This window comes from Taudactylus pleione, unplaced genomic scaffold (assembly GCF_031769625.1).
Source record: "Taudactylus pleione unplaced genomic scaffold, aTauple2 ptg000016l, whole genome shotgun sequence".
Lineage (NCBI taxonomy): Eukaryota > Metazoa > Chordata > Amphibia > Anura > Myobatrachidae > Taudactylus > Taudactylus pleione.
In genome coordinates this window covers 49,515,179-49,532,552 of record NW_028284418.1, presented here as the reverse complement: position 1 = coordinate 49,532,552, position 17,374 = coordinate 49,515,179, and the positions used below count along the sequence as shown (strand labels likewise).

General features: G+C 43.4%; 1 protein-coding gene across 4 annotated transcripts in view; it reads right to left on the bottom strand.

Moving 5' to 3' along the window:
- The window catches only part of LOC148542032 (ATP-dependent translocase ABCB1-like), a 180,542-nt gene that overhangs the window by 20,829 nt on the left and 142,339 nt on the right, over positions 1-17,374 (bottom strand). For all 4 annotated transcript variants that reach the window (XM_088476374.1, XM_088476384.1, XM_088476365.1 and 1 more), the window contains exons 12-22: positions 14,955-15,065; positions 13,116-13,241; positions 12,807-13,010; positions 12,214-12,384; positions 11,920-12,081; positions 8,831-9,064; positions 8,558-8,710; positions 8,343-8,447; positions 8,130-8,207; positions 5,601-5,684; positions 3,821-4,024 (exon numbers count right to left, since the gene is read on the bottom strand). In XM_088476374.1, the coding sequence (XP_088332500.1) occupies positions 3,821-4,024; positions 5,601-5,684; positions 8,130-8,207; positions 8,343-8,447; positions 8,558-8,710; positions 8,831-9,064; positions 11,920-12,081; positions 12,214-12,384; positions 12,807-13,010; positions 13,116-13,241; positions 14,955-15,065 (1,632 nt within the window). The remainder of the gene's footprint in view (positions 1-3,820; positions 4,025-5,600; positions 5,685-8,129; positions 8,208-8,342; positions 8,448-8,557; positions 8,711-8,830; positions 9,065-11,919; positions 12,082-12,213; positions 12,385-12,806; positions 13,011-13,115; positions 13,242-14,954; positions 15,066-17,374) is intronic.

Here is a 17,374-nt window from a genome sequence, read left to right as displayed (position 1 = left end):
TTTTTGCTGGAGAGTAGTGCACTTTGTGGGTTACACCACCCTTTAAGAAATGAGCCAGCCGGCTCTTTACTTATGGGACACAGGCGCACGCTTGGCGCTGCTCCTTTGTTGATGCACGTGCAGCCACAGTGCACACAATTCACAAACACAGAAAATAATTTTTTTTTTGGTTTGGACTGGAGTGTACTTTCGGGGGTTACAGCACCCTTTAACGGTCAAGCCAGCCGGCCCTTTACTTATGACACAGGCGCACGCTTGGCACTACTTTGTTGATGCACGTGCGGCTACTGCGCACACAATTCACAAACACAGAAAATAATTTTTTTTTAGGTTTGGACTGGAGTGTACTTTCGGGGGTTACAGCACCCTTAACGGTCAAGCCAGCCGGCCCTTTACTTATGACACAGGCGCACGCTTGGCACTACTTTGTTGATGCACGTGCGGCTACTGCGCACACAATTCACAAACACAGAAAATAATTTTTTTTTGGTTTGGACTGGAGTGTACTTTCGGGGGTTACAGCACCCTTTAACGGTCAAGCCAGCCGGCCCTTTACTTATGACACAGGCGCACGCTTGGCACTATTTTGTTGATGCACGTGCGGCTACTGCGCACACAATTCACAAACACAGAAAATAATTTTTTTTTAGGTTTGGACTGGAGTGTACTTTCGGGGGTTACAGCACCCTTAACGGTCAAGCCAGCCGGCCCTTTACTTATGACACAGGCGCACGCTTGGCACTACTTTGTTGATGCACGTGCGGCTACTGCGCACACAATTCACAAACACAGAAAATAATTTTTTTTTTGGTTTGGACTGGAGTGTACTTTCGGGGGTTACAGCACCCTTAACGGTCAAGCCAGCCGGCCCTTTACTTATGACACAGGCGCACGCTTGGCACTACTTTGTTGATGCACGTGCGGCTACTGCGCACACAATTCACAAACACAGAAAATAATTTTTTTTTTGGTTTGGACTGGAGTGTACTTTCGGGGGTTACAGCACCCTTAACGGTCAAGCCAGCCGGCCCTTTACTTATGACACAGGCGCACGCTTGGCACTACTTTGTTGATGCACGTGCGGCTACTGCGCACACAATTCACAAACACAGAAAATTATTATTTTTTTGGTTTGGACTGGAGTGTACTTTCGGGGGTTACAGCACCCTTAACGGTCAAGCCAGCCGGCCCTTTACTTATGACACAGGCGCACGCTTGGCACTACTTTGTTGATGCACGTGCGGCTACTGCGCACACAATTCACAAACACAGAAAATAATTTTTTTTTTGGTTTGGACTGGAGTGTACTTTCGGGGGTTACAGCACCCTTAACGGTCAAGCCAGCCGGCCCTTTACTTATGACACAGGCGCACGCTTGGCACTACTTTGTTGATGCACGTGCGGCTACTGCGCACACAATTCACAAACACAGAAAATAATTTTTTTTTGGTTTGGACTGGAGTGTACTTTCGGGGGTTACAGCACCCTTTAACGGTCAAGCCAGCCGGCCCTTTACTTATGACACAGGCGCACGCTTGGCACTACTTTGTTGATGCACGTGCGGCTACTGCGCACACAATTCACAAACACAGAAAATATATTATTTTTTTAGCACTTGGGGGGAGCACCCCTGATGGACAGAGCACCCCCTGGACAACACTACAGCACTCCTTTAGGACTGGGACACTGCACAGGACTTTGGAGTGGACACAGCCCCTATGGAGAACTGACTGCACAACACAGTCCAGCCAGCCCCTATGGACTTTGAAGTAGTGGACACAGCCCCTATTAACAACAGCAGCACAGCACAACACAGCCAGCCCCTATGGACTTTGAAGTAGTGGACAACAGCAGCACTACACTACAGTACACAGCCCTAACTCCCACCCTCCCTCTTCACTGTCCACAGCCGAGTGAGAAAATGGCGCCGACGCGGGTACCTTATATAGGATCCAAAACCCGCGAGACTCGGAAGGCGGGATGATGACGTTTTGCCTCGATTTCAGATCCGAGTCAGGCGGGAAAAGTCGAGCCTGCTTCGGATCGGACTCGGATCGGGGGGGCTCGGGGGGGTTCGGATTTCAGAAATCCGAACCCGCTCACCCCTACCATGGACCGTCATGATACTGAGGAATGAGAAATGTCATAGAGTCCAAAGCTTTAACTGAGTAAGGAGTGGGACTTTGCTGACAAAGACCCCTATAAGGAAACAATAACTGAATTTTATTGCACTCACAAAACAAGAATGAAAATTTGTTGTATCCTCTTTTGTTCAGTGATGTCTTTGTGCACCCAGTTTTGAACTGCACAGACACATGTTTTTCACCAGAATGAGGCTCTACAGTGCACAGAAGCCTGCAGAATGGAGCTCTATTGTCTATACTAGTCACTAGAATAAGACGGGATGTAGTTATAATAATACCGACAGTTGGGATGCCGACGCTAAGAATGCTGGCCCCGGAATCCTGACACCTGCCAGAATCCCGACATCCCGGGTAAGTATTGGGGTTAGGGTTAGGTACTGGGGAGGGGGGGGGGGGGAGGGTTAGGTTTAGGCACTAATGGGGAGGTTAAGTTTTGGGTACCGGGAGGGAGGGTTAGGATATGTCCCGACAGGTGTCGGATCCTAACTTTGTCGGGATGCCGGCGTTGGGATTTTGACTACGGGCATCCCAAGCGCTGGCATCCCATACCCAACCACATGAGACTATAAAGTGCACAGAAGCCTGCAGAATGGAGCTCTGTAGTATATACTAGCCACCAGAATGAGACTATACAGTGCACAGAAACCAGCAGCTCTGTAATATATACTAGTCACCAGAATGAGACTAGTCCATGCACAGAAGCCTGCAGAATGGAGCTCTGTAGTTTACACTAGCCACCACAATGAGGCTATACAAATCACAGAAGTCTGCAGAATGGAGTTCTGTTGTATATACTAGCCACCCGAATGAGACTATACAGTGCACAGACTCCTGCAGAATGGAGATCCATTATTTATACTAGTCACCAGAATGAGACTATACAGTGCACAGACTCCTGCAGAATGGAGCGCCATTATTTATACTAGCCACCAGAATGAGAATATATAGTGCACAGAAGCCTGCGGAATGGAGCTCCATTGTTTAAACTAGCCACCAGAATGAGAATATATAGTGTACAGAAGCCTGCAGGATGGAGCTCTGTAGTTTACATTAGCCACCACAATGAGACTATACAAATCACAGAACTCTGCAGAATGGAGCTCTGTAGTATATAGTATACTAGCTACCAGAATGATACTATACAGTGCACAGACTCCTGCAGAATGGAACTCTATTGTTTATACTAGCCACCAGAATGAGAATATATAGTGCACAGAAGCCTGTAGAATGGAGCTCTGTAGTATATACTAGTCACCAAAATAGGCTCTTTTGTATATACTAGTCATTTTTACTGAAAACTATAATGCAGGCTTAGTTAAATGGATAAAATACCATGTTAGTATGAAGTACTAAACAGGCATATATCAATGTACACGGGTAAAAATATAGCATAGATATTAAAAAAAATCAATCACCCTCCCATAGACTTCTCACTTTATTCTACCAACTGAAAATAATAGATTCTCCATAGGAATAACCTGTGTCTGAAAACAGGAAACTGAAAACATCCCCAGTGAGCCCCGCCCTAGCCTATATCACAATGACTTTCATATTTTGCTATTTTAATTTATTTAGATGTTTGATTTTTATTTATTATCCTCCCAATTCCTTAGAAGTAAAATATATTGACAACAGTATTCTTTCACAGTCACATTTTGACAATTAAACTGACTTACCCTTCCGGCTTCCTCTAAAGCTTTCTGATCCTTTGATGCGTGGCCAGACATGGATTTCATTCTAATGAAATTTGCACCAATCAGAAATGGTATACATGCCAGAATAAGCAGCGTTAGCTGCCAGCCATGCACAAACGCAATTATGATTGCTGCCAGAAGAGTGCACACTGTCATAGTGATCAAACCAATACGATTGCCAGTAGCCTGGAGATAGGAAAATGAAGTGAAATTGGTATTATTGATAAAACACCAGCCCAATTGAAGGCACCATTGTAAAAGAAGAAATTACTTTATATTACAATGTCTCTGAAAAGAAAATTTTTCTGATTTATTTTTTCAAAGATACAAAAAGAGGTTGTTGAAATAAAATAAGTTTATTCAAATATTCATTATTTTGTGAAGTAGTAGTTTCCTTGTTTCTCTATACTGTGAAAATGTCCTTGGTTTTTAGAACAGATCTATTTACTCTGGAAATAATTTATTAGAGATTAGTTGCTTAGTAGCTGCTACCATATTTCTAAGAATGTCCTTCACACATCCCAAGTCCCTGAGTTTAAAGCCGGGTTCACACTATACGATGTATTGTTCAATATAACGTACACATTGTATAGTGTGTATGCCCAATCCATCATTTACTGCTGTCGTTCATCAAATGGTTCCATTGGATGTGCTGAACGTTCAATGGGACGATTCCACGGCCAACGCAGTATTGTTACATGCAGCATGTAACAATACATCGGGCTGACGTATGGCACATATGGCTAAGCAATGTATCGTTACATCGCATCGCCGTTTCGCACCGTCAATTAGATATGTGCCCAGCTAAAGTAAAGAGCCTTATTTTCAGGCATGTAAGACATAACACATAGGGCTTACTCTTAGTGGGACGCAAAGTGGCCGTGTTTGCGTGATGCTATGGAAGTCATCTTTACTGCATTACGCTAATGCAAATTTCCATAGAGCAAATGCAAAAATCTGCGCAGATTCAAGTTGGAAGCCGCTCCACCCAATACTTTCCCATATGCAGCGATAACCATCGACATTTGCCACATCCTAAGGGTAAGAAATCCACCTGAAACAGGCTTCCCACCATACGCACGACTCTCCTACACACGACACTCCTACAAGACGGAACAGTTCTGTGCCATCACATGGTCACTTCCTAGTTCCGTGCGATCACATGGTCACAGCCTAGTTCCATGCGATCACATGGTCACAGCCTAGTTCCATGCGATCACATGGTCACAGCCTAGTTCCATGCTATCACATGGTCACAGCCTAGTTCCATGCATTCACATGGTCACAGCCTAGTTCCATGCGATCACATGGTCACAGCCTAGTTCCGTGCGATCACATGGTCACAGCCTAGTTCCATGCGATCACATGGTCACAGCCTAGTTCCGTGCGATCACATGGTCACAGTCTAGTTCCGTGCGATCACAGGGTCACAGCCTAGTTCCATGCGATCACATGGTCACAGCCTAGTCCGTGCGATCACATGGTCACTGCCTAGTTCCGTGCGATCACATGGTCACTGCCTAGTTCCGTGCAATCACATGGTCACTGCCTAGTTCCGTGCAATCACATGGTCACTGCCTAGTTCTCACCCCAAAACACTAATTTCACGACGAGAAATCCAACCAAGAGGAAGATACGTAAAAATGCGTACATTTGCTTCTGCGCATGCTCTTTGCATCTGTGACAATAGGTCGGAGATCCACTTTAATATAACCGTAAATTGACAAACTTTAGAGGACTAAAGTGCGTCACTAATACATACCCCTTTTACTTGTGATGCATCTGTAGCAAGTCTGGTCAGTAAAACACCAACTGCATTTGCATGATCATCAAAGAATCCGATTTCCTGTTACAAAACATTCACTGCTTATTATAAACAGCTTTCATATTTTGACAGTCTTCAAATAAATGCATTCTAGTTAGAAAAGTATTATAAAAATTATTTGTAGTACAGTATTTTGTTACTGGTGTGTAACTACACAATATTACCCAAATGCAACAAATTCATTTTAGATCAAAGCAACTGTTTAGGAGGAAAGTCACATGTTTGCATTAAAAGTACAGTTCATTTGCACAGGTGAGATAGTGTTATTATAATTTCTTCATACAATCGACACCATCAAATATGTTTAAAAACATATATGACTGCAAGCCAAGAGACACGCAAAATATTTTAGATTATTATTATTATCCTTTATTTATATGGCGCCACAAGTGTTCTGCAGCGCCTTACAAAGTATAAACAAATAGGTTGACAAGCGACTTACATGTACAATACAATGCAGGACAAGGACATGGTAATATATATTGCTACATTAGTGACCATAACATTTAGATCTGCAACATAGCGTAAGCAACAAAGTGTTAGGTGCCCTAGTGGGGGGTTAGAAGTAGATGAAAGTAAAGTAAGGAGAAACACAAGAGGGTAGAGGGCCCTGCTCGTAAGAGATTACATTCTAAAGGGGAGGGGTAGACAAACAGAGAGGAAGGAGCAAGTTGCAGCAAGTTAGGATGGGAGCTGGAAGGCTTTGATGAAGTAGTGGTAGTAGTAGTAGTAGATCTATATTGTGCTAAAATGTTATTGTAGAAGATTCAGCGACTGTGCAGACATGAGCACAATGGGGCTGATTCAGAGCCGGACGCTCTTTGAGAGCGTGTTCGCTCTGAATCAGGGCGTTGCTGTTTTTTTTTTAAAGATGGCCTCCTGGCCGCTCGCTAAGCTGTGGGTAACCACCCACAGCTTTAGCGAGCGGCCAGGTGATGGTCATGACCATCGCGACCATTGGGACTTGCGACGAGACCCTTGTGGTAGGGTCTCGTTCCCGCAAGCCCCAGTGAGGTTTCTGCTCTAATAGAGCCTTCGGAAACGCCTCCGTTTGGCCAGCCACCCTCCCTGCCCGCCTCCAAAACGGGGCAAGCTACCAATCAAAATCAACAGCTGCCCCGCTTTGGTGCAAGACCCGTAGAGACGGAGCGCCCGCCGCTGGCCTGGTCTCGCGCATGTGCATGCCGGAGCCGGCTCCGGCATGCGCAGTGGGGGACCATCGACCTGCTTGAGAGCGCTGTTCGCTCGCGAGCGGATCTGAATCAGGCCCAATGTTTGTAGTAAGCAAGCAGTAGTGAAAATGCTGAAGATGCATAACCTGTTATAGAATTATGGAGCCAGCATGAAGAATTCAATTTACAGGTTATGGGTCTATACATTATTACTGCCGATGAACGGTTTGGTTTTGGCTCGGATTTTTCCACCGAGTACGGATCACAAAACAAGGCAAAACGTCATCTTTCACTGACACCTGTGATGAGATAGCCGTGAAAGATAACATTTTGCTTCTGAGATTCGAGCCAAAACCGAGCCGCTCATCTATAATAAAAACATGTGGAAACTACAGTTTCCGCATGTATATTAATTAACTTACTTAAGCTTGACAAATAAGTCTTAGGTGTCTATTCATGATGTTAATTATCAGGGTCCATATTCTAACTAGACGCGAACGGCAGAGCAGTTCAGCATCCGAAAATCAGGTCCTCGCGAGCAGCTTCACTGCTTCTTTCAGAGCAGTGTAACGAGTGCGCATGTGGGACCTACAGGCGCACAAGAGCCCCGACGTCCAGCGGGAGGAGCCGGACAGGGACGGAGGGATTCTAAAGGATCCCTCTTCACAACCAGGGACTCCGGGTAGCGGGAACACTCGCCATCTGAAGATGGCGAATGCTACCGCAATCAATCTCCAAAAATATTGTATTTTCCGAGCTTGATGAATTCTGTCCCCATACTAGTGCTGTCCCCATACTAGTGTACGGGGACAGCGGGCCATTTCGGAAGAGGAAGGTAATATCTCCTGCTTTACCTTCTTAATGAATGGCCTGATAACTTAATTTCTACAATTGCAGGTGAAAATGTCCATTTGCTACTATTTCAGGGAGTCTCCCTGACAATCAGGAAGAGTTGGAAGGTATGGTCTAGATGTGCAAAACAAACGTGTATTTAGGGCATGATTCAGCACGGATCGCAGCGCTGCGTTCGCACGTACCCGGCCAAATGCACAGGCACGCCTGTGTTTCTCTGACCACTCCCGTCACCACCCCCAAATGGTCACTTCCTGTCAATCACTCTGCCAATCCTCTGCGTGCTCACTGCGATCCCATCCCGATCGCAGTGGCTAGTTCGCACACGCGCAGTACGATGCATACGAATGCGCAGACTGCAAACATCGTCCGGGTGTGTGCGAACGTAGCGTTGCGATCCGTGCTGAATCAGGCCCTTAATCCAATAAACAACCTACTGTACCTGGCGGAGGAGTGCCTTAAATGATAAAGACCTTAGTCTCATGGTTAAATTTTCTCCCGATATTCCAAAAGCAAAGCCCTGAAAGACAAAAAAGAAAATGCATTATTTTTCATTGCAGTTCTCCCCTTTAGGTGTTCACATATATCATTTATGTATAAGGTTTCATAAAATAAAAATTTTCAGAAAGGTTACTAAAGTAAAAAGCATACATACCATGACAATGTATACTATTAGACTGATCACTCCCAGCGCAAGAAACATAAGGGAAAGCAAGATTGTCCTTTGACTTTTTTCATTCTCATCTTGGATGCTGAATGACTAAAATGATAACAGAAAAAGCCATAAAAGATGGCTCAGAGCAATTCAAAACACAATAGAAATGAATAAGGTTATCACATTTATTATGTGCACTTGAATAAAAATCTTACCCCAATAATTTTCCCAAAAACGACTGCAAAAGTTGGGTATATGCCACCAGATATGGCTGCAGCGATAACGCCAATGACTATGAAGAACATTTCTGGTTTGTTGAGCGCTAGTATTCTACGAAGAGAGAAAGAGGGAAGTTCCTCTTCCACAACCTGTATGGAAAAACATTGTAATATTAATATGATTTATTAAATTTAAAAAAATAGCGTGACTATCAACAGAACTGGACCAATGTTAAAATATAGTAATATGTACTTGGTTATGTGTTTTACCCCATTTGCATTGGTGGGAGAATTGTTGGACTGGGATTTCCTTTTTGTAAGTCTTTTACTTTTCCTCTTGCTGGAATGTCTGTGCAAGTCATTTCTGCTTATGTTCTCCAAGCCATCAGCAGCAATCTCTGGATCATCTTCAGTGGCTATATCATCATAATCAAACAGTTCTCCTCCTTCATCTTCTGTTTCCTCATCATCATCTTCTGTTTCCTCTTCCTTTTTGTCATAATTCTGTGATTAAAAAACAAACAAAAACAAATGGACACATAAACATGGTGAGTCTGATTGGGGTACGCTGTCATCCTGTGACCTAAATGTAGACGTAAAACTTTTACTAGATGACTGTCATATTAAATAAACATGTGCGTTCACTTTGCCTAAAATAAGTAAACAGCGCTACTGCTATCACCAAGCTTGGTGGACGCAAAAGCAGGAGGACATCGAGCATGGGGTCTCTTGCAAATGCATCAACCAGTACCAGGTTATGCCAGGCTCGGAATAGCTATATTAAAATAGGGTGACCTATGGCATTCCCCTGTCAAAATGTGCACGCAGGCCCATCTTGCCAGACCAAAGCATTCACTAAGAAATTCGGGACAATTTAAAAAAAAGAAGGAATTCCCAGGGCAAACCTCATGTTTAAATAGCGCGGGGCGCTTCCTGGCAACCTTTGGGCAATGGTGTCAGGGTAGGATTTGTTAGTCAAAGTAGATTAAGTACTATAATTACTGTGTGGAACTTACTAACCCTTTCAGAATTTTAAACCAGCTACAACCTGGTCAAAAATGTGTGCCCCCTCACCTCTCTTTGGGCAAACCAGCCCCTTGCTGAATAGCAGTGCAGCTCATCCTTGCAACACTGTGTATGGGTATGGGTCAGGGTAATAGCAAAAATTCAAAAAACATTGAGTACTGTAGAACTACAATGGCTTGCTGGAACCATGACATATATTTATAAAATTATATTATTCGAAACAAATAAGTTGGGGGAAAATAAATACAGTTTTGGGTTCTATGTATAAATATTAAGCTGTGGACACTGGGGCAAGGTCTCTAGGAACTCTCTGTGTCACTATTTTAGAACCTGTGCACTTAACCACTGAGTCATTCTTTTTAGTGAAAATTAAGACTTTTCAGAATGTTAGTTTTAGAAAATTGCAAACATTTTATTTATTCTAATAGTGCTCTATATAGTGTAGTTTATTAGTTTTGCATATATACTTCTCAAACCAGTGACATAAAGCTAGAAATGTGTGCAGACATGTTTTGATTTTGGTTCTAATTCATCACCATGTTTTGGTCTTGCCAAAACCACACTCATTTATAATGTTTTTATTTTTTTTTTCTTTATAAAAGCAGCTAAAATTATGTAATTTGGTCCTGTTTTTGTTCCTACATTATTATTAACCTCAGTCACATTAATATCCAGTCTGCTTCGGCGAGCGGGTTGGCTAAATTAAGCGACAAAGCAGCGGCACAAACACAGGAAACATAGTGGCACATCAGTGGCAGACATGATGGCAGTTTAAAACAAACTACATGCTGCTATAGAATGTTTTCATTAATCCAGAACTAGTCCAGAGGCTGAGGCCAGCACAGACAACTAGAGGTGGAGTATTTAGTGGAAGCAAGGTAAAGCATTATTGATTGTTTGATTAAATTATAGTGTTAATATAACTATGTAAAAAAAAAAATCAGAGAAATAGAAAACACTTTTAAAAAACAAGCATCCAAAATGGATGGCATTTCAAAAAACAAAACATGAACGCCGCAGTAAAATACAGTAATATAGGGAAGTAGTCTACATCGCGCGCACACACAGTGCCGGCGGTCAGTATCTTGGCACCGGAATCCTGACAGTAGTCAGAATGGCGGCCCCAGAATCCTGACGGCTGCGATTACGACAGTGAATATTATGGTTAGGGGTTAGACACTAGGGAGAGGGTTAAAGCTAGGCTGTGGGAGCATAGGGTTAGGCTGGGGTGGGGGGCGGTTATGGTTAAGCTGCAGGGGGGATTAGGGTTAGGCTGCAGGAAAGGTGGGCTAAGGGTAGGGTTAGAGGAAGAGTTACAATACTTACCTGCATGCTTCGGGATTTCCCGTCGGGATTATGCTGCCAGGATTCTGAGCACTGGCATCATCAGCACCAGGTCCACCTACCCAAGCCATAATATGCACTGCCTGTCAAACACACACAATCTTGGCAATGCCCATAATGAAAAGTGGTGCATGATGGAATTGTCCTTGGGCCCTCCCACCTACCTTTATGTTGTATATTAAAATGGACATTTTTAGGATAAATACAAGCAGGGACATTATGCACCAGTAGCCCCTGAGGAAAACCAATTAGGACCTTCACAATAAATCTACCAAACGTGACTGCTGGCTCTTTGTTGCTTTCCCCCCCCCCCAAAAAAAAAAATTATATATATATATATATATATATATATATAAATAAACTGGGAAAAAGAAAATTCAAAACCAAGAGGTCTTCTTGGGGTGCAGCAGCCTCAAACTGCAGAATAAATGGTGCAGGTTCACTTTAAAATACAAACACAATCAACAGCAACACAGATAGTAGCTAGTCTGTTTATCTGCACCATTTGCAGTGTGTGAGTGTGCATTGTGTGAGTCAAACTCAGATGCTCTGACAAGTGACAATGATGCCTGCAGTCACACTTCCCAACTCCTGTCTCCAGATCTACCTATTAAACTCTCAAACCTAACTTCTCCCAATTTAATAGCACCCTAATGGTGCCCTGATGGCTTGCTAAAGATTTTTTTTCTTAGCACAGTGCCTCACAGTGCTCCAGCCCAACCCTCTCCCTCTGCTTTCCTGTGTGAAATGGCTTCTGATCATGAGGGAAGGACTTTTAATATGCAATCCAAAAACACGATATCCAACGCCGGGAATATGAATTTTTGCCTTGTTTTGGTATCTGAACTTGGCGGGAAGACCCAAGCCGGAACTCTCTGAACCCCTAGGTTTGGCTGTGTTCGGTTTCCGGGAATATGAACCCGCACATCTCTACATAAAAGAAGCATATTTTACAAATAAATTTCCCAAGAAAATAAATAATACAATACCTGCAGCGTTACAAGAGAATAGTAAACCCCTTTTTTATTCATCAAATCTTCATGCGATCCTTGTTCCACCACCACGCCATTGTGAAATCCAGCAATGACATCAGCTGATCGGATGGTGGATAGCCGGTGAGCTATCACAATTGTGGTACGGCCAGCTCTAGCCTTATAAAGAACGAGAACAAGTATAAATAATATTTATATAGTGCGTACAAAACAATCAACATATAGGACAACAACCAACCATTGTAAGGGATTAATTTAATAGATTAATTAAATAACATGGCCTATATATACCTTATCTAAAGCGTTCTGCACAATACTTTCACTCTGTGTATCCAGAGCTGATGTCGCCTCATCCAGCAGCAGGATTTTGGGATTACGTACTAGGGCCCGAGCAATAGCAATTCTTTGCTTCTGGCCTCCACTGAGCTGCGCTCCTCTTTCCCCAACCATTGTGTTTAACCCCTGGAAAGAATAATATAAAACAAATCAACACATAATTCTCTTGCATAAATTACATAAAATATATAATACAGCTGTAGGTTATGGAGAAATAATTTCAATGGTATAATAGTATATAGCTGTGGTGAGTAACCTGTGGTTCTACTGCTGAACAATATAAGAACAGTTTGCAAAGAATGCTAGGAGTACTAATTCAATAACAGCTGGACAGCCACAGGCGGCATTAGGGATCACTAAACCTAAACTCTAGGTGGCTTATATTAAAGAGCTGCAAAAACAGAGGTTTAGATAGGTCATGATACTTAAGATATTGAAATTAAATTAAATAATTTCTGACCCCTGCCAGACAGTGATACATTCAGACAGATAAAGGACGTTTGTTCCTGAATATTTGTGTGCAGTCCATATAAGAAATGTTATCTTACATCTGGAAGCTTAGATATAAAGTCATAGGCGTTGGCTTCTTTAGTCGCTTGTTCGATCTCAGCGTCGGTAACATCCTCTCTTCCGTAGCGGATATTTTCTCGGATTGTCGTTCCAAATAAAATGGGCTCCTGGCTGACGACTCCGATATTTTCTCTTAGCCACTGCACATTGAGAGTCCGCACGTCATGTCCATCTACCGTCACCTAGGATCAGGAAGAACATATTACACCAACTAGCCCCCCAGCTCTGACTTCATCGATTAAACAAATATCTATATTTAACAGTAAGGGATGGTCACAGACACTTACCTCCCCTATTGAAGGATCATAGAATCTCTGTAACAGCTGAATTGTGGTGCTTTTTCCACAGCCACTGGACCCAACAAGGGCAATAGTCTTTCCAGCTTTAACTTGGAGGTTCAGACCCTTTAAAATCTACAATACAATACAAAAATATATAGAAATAATGATAAACTTGTCATTAAAATTATTTTCAGTGCGTTGTGAAGCTGATGGTCAGTCGTACAATGTCATTTCATATACATGTTTTTGCTGTAAGTTTAATTTGCTTGTGAGCAAAGCACTATATAAGTATATTTCATTGGAATATTAATAATAGGTGCAGGGTGTGCGGGACACACAGGCCCCAGGGTCATGGGGGGCCCATACCGTACACCCTACATCCATAATGATACCTACCTGTCCGGAGCCCCACATCGGCCGGCACTGCAGTACAGCAACAATCACTGGGAAAATGGTGCAGCTTCCATTTTCCTGGTGCTTTGCGTATAGGCAATAAAGAGGTCTCCGGGAACTTGGCACGGGCGAAGACCTGCACATGGTTAGTAAACCAGAGTCTACTGTGCTGCCAGAGATAATCATGTACATAGAGATAATCATATATTAAACAGACATTCATCTGTAAAAAGCACGAGGAATAGTAGCTTGCATTATTTGTACACAGTTTGTTGAGCATTTACTTAGTTACTCTTCAAATTCCCATAATTACTCTAGGTTCACCTTGCATAAGGTTCAATATGCATTTTTGCACAGGTTCAAATGTTCCATCTCGAAAGCACTAAGGGCCTGATTCAGAGCCGGTCGCTATTTGCGCTCGCTCGTCCAGAAAATAGGGGTGGCTATTCAAATGAACCGTTCGCTGTTTGCGGTCTGTTCACGCCTCTAGGTCTCAACGAGCGAACAAAACTTGCGGTCGTTTTTTGGGAAACTACGCCCCCTGGCCGCTCGCATCCTACGTCATGTCCGCTATTTATTAGATTAATTCAGTACATCGAACAGGGAATGAGCTGCTCGCTATTCTTGTGGTTGGTTTTTGCTACCACAATTTTGCGAGAAGTTCTGGCTAAAAAATAACCCAGTGATGTGGTCAATGACGCTGCTGTTTTAAATATGCACACCCATAAAACGCCCGTTTTGACCTTTAAGCACGCCTGCGATCGGATCTCCACTCCCCATTTTCAAGCACCTTCCCCTGTTACCACCCACATACGCCTCATCCTGTCACTCAAATTAGCAGGCATTCGCTATTTTGCGAGCACATGAATTTCGGCCGCACTGACTGGTTCGCGCATGCGTATAACGATCCGTACGCATGCGCAGTTGGGCAAACATCGCTCGGAGCGAACGAGCTGCCGCTTACGAGCGGCTCTGAATCAGGCCCTAAATCCGCATATCCACTAGCAGATATTAATGAGCAATTGAAAAATTATGACATCGTAATCGTTCAGTTAGTCATTAATCGTGCATTATAATGTAGGAAACCAATCGTGCACTATAATGTAGGAAACCAGCGATGTGCGCTCCCGCTGGTCATTTCCGACATCAATCATCGCCTGAACCTGACGGTCAATCTGCCGATAACGACAGATTGGCCATGTTCAGGGATGAGGGTGGGTGCCTACACTGAACGACATAGACACTACAGGGGATGGGGAACGATGGTACGATTGCGATATCGTAATCGTACTGACGTCACCCCATCGCCTAATGGATACGCACCTTAAAGGAGATGCCCAGATTTGATCCTGACAGTCTGGTTATATATAACCTCCAGTGTAGATAATGGGAATATATTGTGATCTGGGCTAGACATATGCATTGTTATACTTTCCAATGATTAATACTCACTTGTATATCAGGTCTACTTGGGTAGGAGAAATGGATATTCTTAAACTCGATGTGTCCTATCAACTTATCTGGCTTGTGTCCTTCATTAGAACTACTGTCTATTGGTCGATGCTGGAAACAAAAAAAATTCAATATGACACTGAGAAGCGATTACAAAACTTTAAAAAAATATTAAAAAACAAAGTTTAGCATTTTAGTGTATTCAAACTTGTAAAAGGACATGTTCTTGACCATACAAAATAATTATGAAACTAAACACATTTTGGCTCTGTATATTTTAATAACAATTTCTATTGCCTCTAAAGCTATAACAGCACGCATCCGAGTATTATACTGTAAATATTAAATAAAAGTGACAGCCAGAGCCGTAACTAGACTTTTTGGTACCCTGTGCCAGAAAGAGCATTGGCGCCCCCCTAATTTTTCAAAGGGATATAATGCACCCAAAAAAGGGGAATGGCTTCATGGGGAAGGGCCAGGGAAGAGATAGGAGAGGCCAGGAGATGCTGGGGATGAAATAAGAGGAAGCTACAAGCAAACAAGAATGATAATAAACAGAAATTTGACAGGCCCAAACAGCGCCCCCTGACCTGTGGTGCCCTGTGCGATGGCACCGGCCGCACTACCCTAGCTACGGCCCTGGTGACAGCACAACTGTGCGTTAATTCTCCATCATTTACATTTAGTTCTTGCTACAGTTAATTCTGGAGAGATCACACTTCCTTTGAGATACAATGTGCTGTAGCATCTAACATTTTATACATATATATATATATATATATATATATATATATAACTGTGCGGGTATTCACTGTCCTTTAACATACGATGTATGGTCTTTTTTTGATGTTGGTTTATTTTCTGCAAATTACACACATTCTGAATGGTTTACTAATGTTAAGACAACTATATTGCTTTCTTTCTATTCCAGGAGTGATCTTGTAGCGTATCCTATCCTAGATATCCAGTTTTATGTGTTCACTGTAGGATGTACGTCTGCTGACATTTTTGTGCAAAGTCTGTGTAATGCAGTCTTACTATAAAGTTATTTCTGGAATCGGTATGACATACCGGCGGATTTAAGCCAGGCGGATGTAATACTGACGCCGGAAGGCAGAGAATGAAGAGCCCAACAAGGTGAGTTTTAAAGATAACCCTAATGCTGCCCATCCACTACATGACATAGAAACGACAGCACGATTATGACATTGTAATCGTGCTGTCGTTTCTATGGCTGTGATGTGCCTACACTGAACAAGCAGTCATTCAGTGCAGGCTCATCAATCATCTGGTAACATGCTGAACCTGACGTTATCATCAGGTTGACCAGCATGTTTGCCCGATGATAGATGTCCAATACGACCAGTGTGTACTAGGGGTGAGCGGGTTCGGATTTCTGAAATCCGAACCCCCCCGATCCGAGTCCGATCCGAGTCAGGCTCGACTTTTCCCGCCTGACTCGGATCTGAAATCGAGGCAAAACGTCATCTTCCCGCCTTCCGAGTCTCGCGGGTTTTGGATCCTATATAAGGTACACACGTCGGCGCCATTTTCTCACTCGGCTGTGGACAGTGAAGAGGGAGGGTGGGAGTTAGGGCTGTGTAGTGTAGTGTAGTGTAGTGCTGCTGTTGTCCACTACTTCAAAGTCCATAGGGGCTGGCTGTGTTGTGCTGTGCTGCTGTTGTTAATAGGGGCTGTGTCCACTACTTCAAAGTCCATAGGGGCTGGCTGGACTGTGTTGTGCAGTCAGTTCTCCATAGGGGCTGTGTCCACTCCAAAGTCCTGTGCAGTGTCCCAGTCCTAAAGGAGTGCTGTAGTGTTGTCCAGGGGGTGCTCTGTACATCAGGGGTGCTCCCCCCAAGTGCTAAAAAAATAATATATTTTCTGTGTTTGTGAATTGTGTGCGCAGTAGCCGCACGTGCATCAACAAAGTAGTGCCAAGCGTGCGCCTGTGTCATAAGTAAAGGGCCGGCTGGCTTGACCGTTAAAGGGTGCTGTAACCCCCAAAGTACACTCCAGTCCAAACCAAAAAAAAAATTATTTTCTGTGTTTGTGAATTGTGTGCGCAGTAGCCGCACGTGCATCAACAAAGTAGTGCCAAGCGTGCGCCTGTGTCATAAGTAAAGGGCCGGCTGGCTTGACCGTTAAGGGTGCTGTAACCCCCGAAAGTACACTCCAGTCCAAACCAAAAAAAAAATTATTTTCTGTGTTTGTGAATTGTGTGTGCAGTAGCCGCACGTGCATCAACAAAGTAGTGCCAAGCGTGCGCCTGTGTCATAAGTAAAGGGCCGGCTGGCTTGACCATTAAGGGTGCTGTAACCCCCGAAAGTACACTCCAGTCCAAACCAAAAAAAAAATTATTTTCTGTGTTTGTGAATTGTGTGCGCAGTAGCCGCACGTGCATCAACAAAGTAGTGCCA